Source organism: Podarcis erhardii, assembly GCF_964252035.2.
Source record: "Podarcis erhardii genome assembly, chromosome: W".
In the NCBI taxonomy this organism is placed as follows: domain Eukaryota; kingdom Metazoa; phylum Chordata; class Lepidosauria; order Squamata; family Lacertidae; genus Podarcis; species Podarcis erhardii.
The window spans coordinates 10892026-10906629 of record NC_138506.1 but is presented as its reverse complement, the minus strand read 5'-3'; the positions used below and the strand labels follow the sequence as shown (position 1 = coordinate 10906629).

Here is a 14604-nt window from a genome sequence, read left to right as displayed (position 1 = left end):
GGAGGAGAGTAAATATATCAATGTAGTCCCCGTTAAGTATCTTAGTCCTCTTCTTTTGGGATAAGTGGTTTCCTAATATAAAGTCAGTGGACACATTGGTGGATGTTTTTACATATTCCACCAAAGACCCCCCTTTCCATTTTAGGGACCCGTTAAAGGACTTACGATGGGAGTTGGCCCTCCTCTCGTGCACCCACAACGGGAGCCCGGAAATGTCCTCGCCCAAACCCCAGTAATCTTCCATAGGGGCGTCACTATCGGAATCGGAAGAGGAGGTACCTGACTTGTCCTCGTAGTCTGACGTCCTGCTTTTCTTGCTTTTCTTCAACGTGTGTTTCTTCTTGGATTTCCTTTTTCCGCCCTGTTCCTCACTGGTAGTCGTGGTTGGGGCCGCAGCCGAGGGCACATCCTGGTGTCCTTGGTGTTCCTCATTGGAAGAGGACCCAGAATCCCCTACTGCAGTTGTGGGCTGTGGTGGTGGATCCTGAAAGATACTGGGCACATCTATGGCCTGCTGAGTGTTAGTACTGGTAGGCCCTTTGTGAGGCACCCTACTGCCCGAGGAACCCGATTTTGACCTAAGGGAGTGAGAAGACTGGGAGCATGTTAAGGGGTGGGAACCGGAGGTGGTTGCTGGTGGGGCGGTGCCAGGACCGGAGGCTGAGGTACTAGGGCGCTCTTGATTACTTGGAAGGGTGTCAGGTATGTAATCCTGGGATGCAGGAGGGGGAGCAGGAAGCACCCTCACTCCCAGCCTGCACCGCATATCAAAGGTTTCGAAGGCTGAGAAAAATTGGGCAAATGCTTCAGGATCGCAAGGCATAGCGGGCATTTGAGATCCACCTAATGTGCCAGCCCTGCCGCCATTACAGGAAGATGCCTGTTGGTTTCTCCCAGAAGCCATGCCGAACACAGGCATACCAGCAACCAGGTTCAGTAACAACTACACTGGCAGTAAATTACATAACTGTCAGCGAGCTAGTTCGGAATTGCCTACACTGGAAAATACAATCAGCACAATGAAGGCAAGCTAGTTCAGTATTGTCTACACTGGGAGGTACTTTAAAGCACCCGGAAAGCCAGCGAGTTCAGTATTGACTACGCTGGGCAATGACGTATGCATGCCGCGGAGAATTTAGTATATACCAACCGATATAAGCTCACAGTGAGCGTGTTAGACCAGTATTCCCCACAAAGGCTGGTACAATAGGCGCGAAGCACCCTAATTGGGTTGCAGTAACGCTTAGCTATCAAGCCTTATGCAGCAGAGAAAAGAAGTGTCTTATTGGGTTTTCTCTGCCACCACCTAAAAATGAAATGACTAGAAGGCGAAACTAAAGGTGTGTTGCTAACCATAATAATAATAATAATAATAATAATAATAATAATAATAATAATAATAATTTGTTATTTGTACCCCGCCCATCTGGCTGGGCTTCCCCAGCCACTCTGGGCGGCTTCCAAAAAAAATAAAAAAATCCTCTAATACATCAAACATTAAAAGCTTCCCTAAACAGGGCTGCCTTCAGATGTTTTCTAAAAGTCTGGTAGAAAGAAGCTGAACACTCCTGCAATGCCCCAACAACGTAGGCAGCAAGCTCCTTAAATTAAGGTTAGAATTGCAATGCAGTGTTATAATACCAAAGCGTCCCCCTTAAACTTTTATAATCCTAGTTAGCAGCACTGGGTCCCCAGTCTGTGTAATTAGGTCCTGCCCCACACGCTTAAATTGCTCCTAATCGAAATTTGCCCTGAGTCAAGCGCTTGATTCACACCCAATTAAATTATTTGCCGAGCACTTGAATTCAAATCCGGCACCTAATACCAAATAATAGACCAATAGAGTCCTGCACCCAGGCCTAATATCAGCTACGGGACCGGTAAATTCATGCACTGGGCACTTAAATTCCAGACTTGCTTGATTCCAATAAAATAGTCGTTATAATTTTGCACAAAGCACTTTACTATGGTACTTATTCAAATCCACAAAATCTGCAAAGTCAATTTAATTACGATGCTGGAATGAGCCTGAGAAGAACAGGCAGCGTGGGGTGTTGATCTGCTCCCGAGGCCCCCCCCCCACAGCAGCGCAGGGATAAGCCGCTAGCCTTGGATGCTCCCCGCTCTTAACTGCTCTTGTTTTTCCGGACGCTTAATATAGAGCGCTAAACTCCCAGCAGGGAGGGATGATTATAAATACGCCAATTCCGATACTTCCTTTTAATTTGCAGAGGGGGGGATGCAGCCCTTTAAAATGTGAGTGAATTAAAAGTGAATTAAAAGGGGTAATGAATTAAAGAGAATGAATTAAAAGGGTAAGTGGCAGACCCGGGGTTAACACTAGGCAGAGAAACAGAAATCAGCAGAAACGCGGCGCCGGCAGCTGGCTGCCTCACCTAAAATGGCCGCTGTTCGGAACTACTGCTGCGAAACACGTGGGTTCCGTACAATGGCGGTGCTATGAATGGTAACCAAGGCGACTGGTAACGATCACCCTCGGTTCGGCTGCAAAGGACTCCACACGCGCTATTAACCCCTGCACACAGCGGACGATTAGTCTTTTTTAAGGGGACGGAGAATTGCGCACAATCAGGAAACACTAAGACGAGCAAGGAGCACAGAATGGGCTGCAATTGAGGCTGGGGTTGCCTCTCCTAAGATGGCGGCTGCTTATGGCTGCTGTCGGGTGGTCACGTGTGCCTCCCGACTGCAACGCTGCCCTAGTAACCCAGGCAACCCTGGAGAATTGGATTGGATTGGATTGATCTTTATTACGGCCATTGGCCCGTTACACGACAGTTTCCCATACCAACATATTATACTTAACCCTCCAAATTTAAAATCGCCAACACTTACAAAAGACAAACAGGAACCGAAGCAAAACAAAGACAAAGACCACCATCATACATTACAATAAATTTGTAACCTATACATCGCCCTCTGCTCATAAATTAATCAAGGATATCAATGGTGATATCGCCTGAAACATAGATCATGGTTTAAAACAATGGTGATATCACCTAAAACATAGATCATGGTTTAAAGGGGTTATCCGAGCCACAGAGGAGACCGTTTCTCTTCTTTAGGGATAGGAATCAAGAATCTGGCAACCATGAGTGATCTTAGGGGGTCATCATCAATTAGTAGATATCTCAGTTTGGCTTCAATCGTATCATCGGCATTTCCCTTAAGATATTGAGCAAGAAACTTGCTCCTGGCCGGTAAGTGAAAAGCACAGTCAAAAATTATGTGATGCAACGATTCCGGTGCCCCACAATTACAATCACATAAGAGCGATATCTGTCCATTGGAGAATCTATTTCTCAGCACGTTCGATGGGAAGGTGTTGAATCTTGCCTTTACAAAGGCATATCTATGAGCTGAGGAAGTTAAGGAATTCAAATAGTTTGGGAGCCTTAAGAGGGGTAATAAACCAAGATTTAGAGGTGAGCAGGTACCATTGCCCAAGACCATTTTCTGCTGCAAGTCCATCTCCTCTAGCTTACAGGTTACTGTTCTTTTAGCTGGGACTATGTCCTGCTCTAGTAATTTGGATGGGGAGATTCCCATTGCCGTAATTTTCAGCTGTAAATTTTTTACCCATGGGCTCTGGAAATCATCTCTCCACATACATTGTATCAAGTACAAGTTTGCGAGATTGTGCCATAGAGATAACCAGTGACAAAGTATGTGCTTCCACAGAGCATTTTCCAGGGATACAATATTAAGTTCCATGCGTAACGCTGTATTACTTACACAGTTGGGCAGTTTCAATATCCCTCTTAAAAACTGATTTTGAATAACCTCCAGGTGAGATAGGTTGACAAAAGTCCCCCAAATAGAGATGGCATAAGCAATTGTCGGGATCACCTTGGCCTTGAAGACTTTCAGCGCCGATGGGATATGAAGGGCCCCATCGGTGAAGAAGAATCGCAAGATCGCCAAGGAGATAGCTTTGGCTCTATTTGTAACATAGGCTACATGGGCCTTCCATCTAAGGTTATGTTGTAACCAAACTCCCAAATATTGGAATCTATAGACTTGTTCGATGACTCTCCCATCAATTCTCCAATTATGGAGTTTCTGGCTCTTTGAGAAAATCAGGATCTTAGATTTTCCATAATTAATTGTAAGGGAATTTGCGTTACAGTCTGATCCAAAAATTTTTAAGGCCCTCCTGAGACCTACTCTAGAAAAAGAAAGAATGACTGCGTCATCCGCATATAGTAACAAAGGGCAGCGATAAAGTGCTAGGCGGGGTGCATGAATCCTTTCTTGGGCCTCTATTAGGGGAGTCCTCATGTCGCTTATGAACAAATTGAACAGGAGTGGAGCCAATATACAACCCTGTCGGACACCTCTGTTAATGGGAATTGAATTGGTGAGATCACCCTCCGGGGTGAATCTCACTCTAGCCGCTGAGTTCTCATGGAGTTTGATTATTAGCCAGAGAAGCCTTCTGTCGATGCCCCAGCGGGTGAGTTTTTCCCAGAGGATGCTCCTGGGGATACTATCGAATGCTGCCTTTAGGTCAATGAATGCAAGATGCTGTAAAATTAGAATATGATTAATTGTTGACTGTTTTGGGTGGAATCCAGCTTGTTCGGGCCCAATTAATTTTTTCTCTTCGGCCCATTGGATAAGTCTGTTCAACAGGAAGCGGGCATACAGTTTCCCCACTATTGAGAGCAGACTGATGTTTCTGTAATTCCCCGGGTCATCTGGTGAGCCCTTTTTGTGGATTGGAACGATAACAGCATCCTTCCATACTTCCGGGATCATTCCACAGTTGTTAACTGCATCGAAGATGGTCGCCAGGACCTTGGCCCACCAGTCCGCGTGGTATTTTATAGCTTCTGCCGGGATCAGGTCTGGCCCAGGCGCTTTCCCTGTTTTGAGTTTGACGATCAAGTCATGGATGTCTTCCGGATCGGTGGGGGGCCAGAGGGGAAGCTGATCTTGAAATCCGTCTCTTGTGTTAACAATACAGTCAGTTGTGGCAAAGTAATTTTTTAAATAAGATTCCCAAACCGGGGCGGGAATAATAGTTAAAGGGTATCTTTTAGTTCTTTTATTTACCAGGAGCCAAAATTGTCTGGAGTTCCGTGATGATGAGGCTTCTATAATTGCCCGCCATTGATTCACTTGCCATTCCAGTCTGGCACCCTTTTGAATTTGCTTGTAGGCCGATTTTGCTTGGAAATATTCTTTTGGCAAGACCATTGCCCCAGAGGCTTTGTACTCTTTGTAGATGTTACCAAGAAGTTGTCTAGCCTGTTTACAAGCACTGTTGAACCACAATGCACCTATCTTCCTTTGTGTTCGATTTATTTTATGCGTCGGGACAGAGAAAAAAGACGTTAGATCTTCCGACAGATTCGAGAATAGTCTTAGAGTTTGGTCATAATCATGATAATCCTCAATTAAGCCTGAATATGCTTGTTTTAGTCCTTGTTGGAAATATGCTGAGAATTTTTGAGCCTGTAGTTCGGACCATTTTACACTTTTGACTTGCAGTACTGAATTCATAATCAAATGTGTTGGATGTCTGTCTCCATCTGGGGTCCAGTCTATAATCATTGTGGCGACCAATGGTAGGTGGTCGCTCAGTTGAATATTTTCAACTTTAAAATGGGAAAATTTGGGGAATATATCATGAGATACCAGCATATAGTCCAGGACACTGTTTGCAGAGGAGCTTATGTGTGTGAACTCACCTGGTACGTCAGGTGGGCAGTTCCCGTTTAGAATCACTAAGTTTAAGCGTAGTACCAATTGGTAAAGAAGGGTTCCTGCTTCATTTACCCTTTTGTCTTTGGAAAGTCTTTGATTATGGAGGGAGAGGTCATTAATGAATTCTGGGGTTATCCACCATTTGGCTTTGATTAAGGACTCCCAATTTGTTGCAATGCAAGCATTGAAATCCCCTGCTATAACATTGGGTATATTGGGGTATTTGGAGTGACAAAGAATAAGATGTTCCTCCAAGATTCCCCATTTATTGTATAAGTCTGCAATGTTGCCTCCAGGAGGAAGATAAACATTTGTTATAGCAAGTTCGAAGTTTTTCCCCGTAATCAGGGCTGTAATTGCAAGGGTGGAAGCATTTACAAGCGTGAGTTTTGCCCGTATTTTCAAGGAAATTGCTATAACTAATCCTCCACTAGGCCGGCCTCCTTTAGTAGACGGGCATGCCGGTAATGATATAGCATCAAAACCATTAATATTTACTCTCCCCTCTTCCCATGTTTCCTGCAGGAGAATTACTTGGTGTGAGTTTATTAGTTTTACAAAATCCGGGTCAGATTTTTTCCCCTTCCAACCTGCTATGTTCCAGCTTAAAAGGGAGAACGGGGGAGAATTTGACTGAGGTTTGGGTAGTCACAATGGAGAAGGGGGGAACGCTGATCTTGGTGGATTGTCAAATTTGAAGAAGTCAGTAATTTTCCTTTGGCTAATAGTAAATGACTTCTCTCCTTTTGGCGCAGGTGTGCCTCTTGAGCTATTTGTAATTATGCTCTGCTCGCCCGGTCCTATAGGGGTAGTGTCCTGGTTTGGTCTAGTCTCCTCTCTGAAATCCCTTGTTTTATCAGAGAGCTTGTCATCTAGGGGAGCAGAGATTAAATCGGTACAAGTTTTAACTATTATTAGATTTTCCTTCCGTGGGTATATCATCTTATTTATATGGCCCAAGGGGTCTTCTGTCCAGTCCGTATCGCTAGCAGATTGAACTTCCAAATCATCAGCTAGAGATTCTCTGTCCAATAATGATGACTCCAGGTCAGGCATTGAGGAGTGTGTCGAAATTTTGTTTATATTTTGCTGTTCTTTAGTAGGTATAACCATTTCAGCAGATGCAGGGAGAGCTGGTTTCAGATTAACTAATAGGGGTGGCGAGACGATTGTCTGTATCGTTGTCTTGGCTTTTATGGACCTATTTTGGGGCTGTGGGCTGAATTTGAGAAGGTCCACTGAGCCTCCAATGGCCCTGTTGGTTTGAATTCCTTTGTTTCCTATTTTGCTTTTGGCCTGGGACATCTTCTCTCTTAATTTATCTAATTTATTTATTATTTTTTTCCTTTTCTTGTGACTGTAATTCGTCAAATGAATTCATAAGTGCGCTTTCATCGTTGGATATTCTGGAGCCACCCAAATTCGTCCCTGGTTGTGGATTGCAGGCAATCTCCTCCGTTCTCAGTGGGGAAAGCAACATCTCTTTGTCTGGTGATTTTGTAGAGCTTGTTTCTGAATCTAATATCTCTTTCTCTTTTTCCACAAGTAGTGGTTTTGCTATACTGTCCGCAAAAACCCTTGTGGGAATGATTTTGGTTTTTATAAATTTCCATTTTTGTCTTATTATTAATAAGGGTAGTCTCAGCGAACGGAAGGCTAAAATAACTTTGTAAGGGCCATTTGATTGAGTTAGCGGAAGTAAAGCAAGAAGATCGATATGAGCTATGCTTATTCTCAGGATTTTGCTTAGGGCAGTTTTAGCTCCTTCCAAGCTTGACCAATCCCATATCTCAGACCTTATTGTTAGGCACACCTTCTTAGGTTGCAGTGTTAGATTTTGCTTACACATGAGATCGTTTAGTTTGTATTTTCTCATCCCCTTTGCCCCAAAGTTTGGCGGGGCTATCACTGGAGGTCCCCTCTGGTAGTTATTTTTGAGGGCAATTTTGGCATCCATATCCATCACTTTTTCCGTTAGCTTGGAAATTGAGCACGTCAGAAAGTCTATCTTTTTAAAAATACAGTCCAGTGTCCTAATGACTAGTTGTAAATGGGAGGACTCATTTCCCAGCTGGTTTTCTTTGTCTCGGATCTTTTCCCCATCCAGCTCGGGCCCACCCTTGATGGGAGTGCTCATTAGATTACAAGTGTGTAGGGTGGTATTTTGGGACTTGGGAATGTTATTAGCTACATCCATGTCACTTAGTGGAAAGAATCTATTGTATGTAATAGCTGCTGCTTGAAAATTTGACTGGTCTCTTCTTTCTTTAGCTTGTAGCTTAGGGCTAGGGAGAAGTAGTAATTCCTCTGCTTTTCTGAGGCATTTCCTCTTGCCAATAGCCACAGTATATATGAGCTAAATAATGTAAATAATACAGGAGAGAAGAAGGGGACTTCTTACCACAGTCAATGATTTAGCTATACAGCTGAGTATTTAGCTCCAGGGATTTCTCCGCAGTTCGTTGAAGAGCCAAGAGCCCCAGAAGGGAAACTTCCTGTGGGCTGGTTCACTGATTCCTTCTAAGCAGTCTTTCAAGGCCTACCACATAAGGCCGGGCCCAGAACGAAATCTTGCTGAAGCCGGTTACCAAACCTCCAGAGGGTCCTATCCGATGCACTGTTGTAGAGTTATTGTGTAGATTTGAAACTTCCCTCCTTCCCAACCCTGGAGAATAATTTTTGCCAGCCAACTAAGAACGAACCCCAGAGCGCCGCTATTCTCCCGCTCCTGCCACTAATAAATTCAAATAGCCCCAAGAAAATTCCCTTTCAATACGTTACCACTCCTGGAACAGGGAAGCGAAGCGCCCGTGACGCGGAAAAGGTGATCAGGAAAAGGACCCGTTGATCTAGAGCTTGGGAGGAAGAGGAGATCCCAGAGAGAGGAGCCCCTCAAAAGAGCAGCCCTTCTAGTGGCACCCGGAGCAACCGTGCCGGTCGGAACCAGCTGATCTGCCGACGCCAGCAACACAGAAATAGAAGAAAGCCTGTAAATTAACCCCCCCCCCAGTGATTCCAGCTCAATTTGTAGCGGTTGGCGATCGCAGGCAAGGAAAAGCCCCCAGCACGAAAGCTCTCTTTAAGGCTGGCGATGGACGGCAGTGGCGATTGCTCCTGCACACAAGGCAATAAGGGGTCACCAAGCAAAAGGAATCCACAGCTAAACACCAAGGCTGAATGCTGCAGTAAGGAGCGAAAATCCTGATCAGCTGCGGCGCAGGAAAGAGGGAGACCCTCGGCCGCGCCAGACCTAAGTAAAGCGAGGCCACGCCCCCCGGGCCAGCCGATAAATCAATAAATCCTGTAAAATAAATCCTGTAAAAGACAGGCTGGAGTCCCAGGCTGTTATCTTTGCAAGCATCCACATTCCGTTCTTACAGCACAACCATTGAAATGAGTGCACATGTCTTAAGTTAGCCCCATTAATTCCAGTGGTTCTGTTATGAGTAGACCTTGGTTGGATGCAATCTATTAACTCTGGGAAGAGCCTTAAGTGGATTAAATATTAAGGCAGCTTGGATAATCTCAATATTGGGGGCGGGGGGCGTCTTTCCAAAGAGATTGCAAGGCCAACAACCAGCACTGCTCAAAACTCCATGGATGCAGTGTGAATCTGTACTTGCTAAAGCAGCCTCCTGCTGGATAACTTTTGCTGGGCCATGTGGTCTAAGCAGTTGTCTAGTAGGTACACAATGCTCTGAGGGTGTCGTACTTATGAGCAATGGTCTGGGCCTCTGGGTAACCTTTCTATGGGCTGATGGCCAGTGATGCAGCTCTTCTGGAAATCTTTAACCAAAACACATTTTGGGTGGTGCGAAGATACGATTTTTGTAAGCAAAAATTTTAAAAACTAGACAAGAAACGTCATTACTTTTACTGTGTATGAGTATCTGAAGATTTTCAGGCCATAGCTCTTCAGATTATGCATGCAGAACATCTACTCTGCCTGCATAAGGTCCCAGGTTCAATCCCCTGCATCTCCAGGTATAGCTGGCAATGTTCCCATTTGAAACCCTGGACATCCACTCAGAGTAAACAAAGCTGAGCTAGACTTATCATTGGACTGACTGAGTATAAGGCAGCTCTCTATGTGCCAGTTTGAGTTGACCAGGCATGAAGAACTTTTGGCCCTCCAGGTGCTGCTGAACTACAACTCCCATCATTCCCAGTGAACACAGCCAGTGGTCAGGTACAATGAGGGTTTTAGTTAAGCAACAGCTGGAGGACCCAAGGTTCTCCATCCCTGGATTAGACATGCACTGTTCCCCAGCAACTGGTATTGAGAGGCTTAGTGCCCTCTGATCCTGGAGGGAGCATATAGCCATTACAATGGCTAGTCCTTTTGTAGTGTTTGCATTTGCCACAGGCAGCCAGGCAAGTAGCCTTCACCAAGCCTTACTGACACAAAAGTGGTCACATTTTTGAGTACCCAGAATTTCAAACTGCAGCAGCCTCTGTTTTTGTTCATGAGGTCTCCCGTATCTCTTCTAAAAGTCCATTCTGAGCCTAGCTTCTCTGTTCTGCAAACAGGGCAAGAAATACAAGCCTCTAGACTTGCGGCCTAAGAAGACACATGCCATGCGGCACAGGCTAAACAAACATGAAGAAGGTCTGAAGACCAAAAAGCAGCAGCGAAAAGAACGCCGGTACCCGCCTCGGAAATATGCTGTGAAGGCATGAGCCCTAACTCTGCAGCATTCTTATCCTCTGGCCAGCATTTTCCTATTAAAAGTGTTTTGGCTATAGTTGCATCTCGTTGTTTTGGCTATAGTTGCATCTCGTGGTTTCTTGCAGCTCTGGGAGGGTAACTGAGGGTTTTTTGAAAGATGGTCAGATTTCAAAGATATGCTTTTGAGGATAATACCCTGCCAGTCAAAAAATAAGGTCACATCCACTCCATACATTTAAAGCACATGGCTTTCCCTAAAAACCCTCAGAACTGTAGTTTGCCCATTCATGGAGCTACAATTACCAGCACCCTTAACAGACCACAGTTCCCAATATTAAGGCAAGCCATGTGTTTTCACTGCAGCGTGGATGTCTCTACAGCCACAGCAGGCACTGCAACCTTCCAAGAGTTTGACATCGCCCCCAAAGGCACAACAACAAGGATGTGATCTAAGTCTACCTAACAAGTCATGAATGAGACAAAGGGAGGAGAGAGAATTAAATATTCAAATTGACAATCAGTGTACGGTCCTAGAGAACTACAGCAAACCCACAGTAAGTGAAGACATGACAATATCTAAGTAGATGTGTGGTTTAGAAGACAATATCAAGGCAATTTATATAGAGACGCTTAGAGGAATTTAAGCTTAATGGTATCTGCAATGCAAAGAGCCTGATTTTTGAAGGGGGCGGTGAAGGAAGTAGGTTGGAAGGTGGGTATGCTTCCCCCCCTTTTTTTACCAAAACTCCCAAGGAAAGGAAAATGTTCAGGAAAAAGAATGAGATTCACGGACAGGTTCCTATTTCACCATCCAAGCCCAAGGAATTTCCAATAGTGTTTTGGTGATGATCCAGCCAGAGAAGGGATAGTCCATCGAACCTAATGGCTAGTAAAAGGGTCTCAACTGAAACATTTAACACCCAAACTTGACACTTGAGCTGCAAACTCCTCCACCCCCCACCCCCGATGGGAAGAGAGACATAGGCTGTGGTGTGATGTCTCTTATCCATTTACACCACTAGGTTTTTCTATTAACAAATGATCTGTTGCCACAGTGAGGGTAAGTACTTTCCTGTGGAAGCAAATAACGCATATGAGGCAACCTTAGAGTGAGTCACCCCATAGGCCCATATACCCTGGGGATGGGCCAAGTTTCTAGACAGCCGCTCTCATCAGCTGTGGCCATGGGCCATGCTGTCCTGGGCTGATTTTATAGTCCACAACATCTGGAGGAACCATGTTGACTGCTTGATCTGGGTCGCTTGGCATTGTCTCCTTTGGTTGATGGTTGCTTGTGGAGGATCTTCCTCAGCTCCTTGAAACATCATCACTGGAGCCTGAATTGCTGGCACATGAATTTGTAGTTCATTTCCTTTATGTTATGAACTGCTGTGTGACTCCAGTCCTGTTTTATCAAATTTTTATCTTAAATTTCCAAAGGATCTGGTAAGGAGCTCTACTTTTAAGTCAGGAAATTTGTGGTCCTCCAGCTGTTGAGATACCCACCTAATGTGCATGGTCTGTAACATCTGGAGGCCAGAGGTTCCTTGTCACAGCCTTTACCCCATTTACTATTCATCACATCAACTCACAACTGCACAGATATTTCTCATTTATAACCTCTATATCCCACCGTTCCTTTCAGGAACTTAAGGTGGCATATGTAAGTTTTTCCTCCATTTTACTTTCAGAACAACCCTGTGAGGTGGTTAAATTATATTAATTTGTTTGCTGCAATTATATCCCACCTTTTTCTCCAAGGAGCTCAAAGTAGCATACATGGTTCTCCCCTTCCTCATTTTATCCCCACAACAACCCTGTGAGGTAGGTCAGACCAAGAGCCCAAGTGACTGGCCCAAGGTCGCTGAGTGAGTTTCATGGCCGAGTGGGGATTTGAAAGCAGAAGTAAAGGAAAATTGAAGCAACAGAAGGACATCTGGTGGTTGAAAAAGAGAATGCAAAATGTCTCATGCATTTAAAAAACAGATGGCTGGAACTGGAAGTCAACAGCAACAATTAAGAAGAAACTCAGGCTTGGAACATGAAATGGAATTGAGAGAGCTTATCATAAGTTTGAAGGGGGACATTGGAGGAATGAGAAAAGATCTGGAGGAAAAAATCAAGACAATTGATGGAAAACTAGAAAAATTAGAAAACACAATGAAAAAAATGAAAAAGAAAATGAAGAAATAAAGAAAAAATTAATAGAAGTCTTAGAAGGAATGAAGGAGACAGATAAGAAAGTACAAGAAATAAAGAATAAAAATCAACAAATGGTAGAGGTGGTGAAGAAAATTAGCAAAGAACAAAGGGAACAAAGAAAAGAAATGGATAGATCAAAAAAGGAGATGGAGGAGCAAAAAGAAATCCAGGAAACTACTGGGGATGCACTAGCAATGACACAAATGCAGATTAAAGAGAAGACCTTGAGATTCAGAAATATTCCAGAAGAGGAGAGGGATGATATCTGGAAGAAGATGATCGAAATCTTAGCAACGTGGCTACATTTACAGGAAAAAGACATAATAGAACAGATGGAGAAAATCTTCAGAGTGAACTCAAGAAAGACAAAAATGAACAAATGGCTGGTGGATTGCATCATTGTGTTTACATCAAACTGGATGAAAGATAAGATTCTCCAAACAAAGAGTAAGAACAAGTTAACCATAGATGGAAAAGAAATAATAATTCTGAGAGAAATCCCACCAAAGTTAATAAAAAAGAGACAGCAATTCCAATTTCTAACAAAAGCATTAACGGCCAAATCAATATCCTTTAGATGGAAATACCCAGTGGGGATTTCCTTCAATTTCAAAAGAAAAAGAAGACCATTTGAGACATTTGAGGAAGCAGATATGTTTTGGGGGAAGTACCGAGGAGAATTAGGAGGAGGGAAAAGCGAAGTAAGAAATGAGGAAGGAAAAAAGGGAGAGTTATCGGACGAGGCGGAAGAAGAAGAAAGAGCCCAGCAAAGGGTGGAAGGATAAAGAACTACGCCAGTGGTAATAATCAGACCAACAACTACTATAAAACTCTTCTCTTTTACCACCGCAGATAACTTAAACTCTTTCTACTAACTTTACAATTTTAAATTAATAAAGAATGAAATTTAAATTGTTATCTTGGAACGTGAATGGTTTAAACGATAGGAGGAAAAGGCAGAAAATAGAGTGTATCTTTGAGAGGCAGAAGTGGGACCTTGCTTGTTTACAAGAAACCCATGTTAATATTAAGCATAAAAGATTATTGGTAAAACCAAAGTTAGGGGAAGAATTCATAGCATCTGATGTAAGAAAAAAAGGGGGGTTGTAATGTATGTTAAAAGCAAATACGAACCAGAATTGCTATATGAAAATAAAGAGGGGAGGATTGTAATAGTCAAAATATTACTAGAGGGGGAACCAATTGTAGTAGCTGGAATCTATGGATCAAACAAAAGAAAATGAGAATTCTATGTGAAAGTAAGTTCATTATTAATGAAGTATATAGATATGAGAATTGTTGTGTTAGGAGATTTAAATGGAGTAATGGAACCAGAACTGGACAGATCGCAGAAGAAGAGAGGGGGAAATGAAGGTAAGCTGCCAAAAGGTTTCGTGGAAATGGTAAGCATTTTTTATTTAGTTGATATATGGAGATATAAATATCCTGTCGAAAAGGAGTTCACTTATTTTTCAGAACCAAAGAATTTGTATAGCCAAATCAACAGTATATGGATCACTAAGGATATGACAATTAAAGCACAGAAAGCTGAAATATTACCAAAAACACTTACAGATCATAATCCAGTATCATTAACTCTTAAAGGAAAAGAGGAGAAAGGGGGGAAAGCACAGTGGACCAACACCAGCTGATGACATGGCTCCCCAAATCAACACAGACTGTGGAAACTTCACACTGGACTTCAAGCATTGTGTGCCTCCCCATTCTTCCTCCAGACTCCGGGTCCTTGGTTTCCAAATGAGATGCAAAAGCTGCTCTCATCAGAAAAGAGATTTGGGGAGCCATGTCATCAGCTGGTGTTGGTCCACTGTGCTTCATTAAGTCCAGGGTCAACGCAGCCGTCTACCAGCAGATTTTGGAGCACTTCATGCTTCCTTCCGCAGACGAGCTTTATGGGGATGCTGACTTCATTTTCCAGCAGGACTTTGGCACCTGTCCACACTGCCAAAAGTACCAAAACCTGGTTCAATGCCCATGGG

The 14604-nt window shown here is 43.6% G+C and overlaps 1 protein-coding gene across 1 annotated transcript in view; it reads left to right on the top strand.

The window, feature by feature from the left end:
* LOC309333162 (large ribosomal subunit protein uL29-like) overlaps positions 1-10478 on the top strand; it is a gene marked incomplete at its 5' end in the record, with an annotated part of 111151 nt that extends 100673 nt beyond the window's left edge. The window contains one exon of the mRNA XM_081846563.1: positions 10264-10478. Coding sequence (XP_081702689.1) covers positions 10264-10413 — 150 coding nt within the window. The 3' untranslated portion in view covers positions 10414-10478. The remainder of the gene's footprint in view (positions 1-10263) is intronic.
* Positions 10479-14604: the final 4126 nt, after the last annotated feature.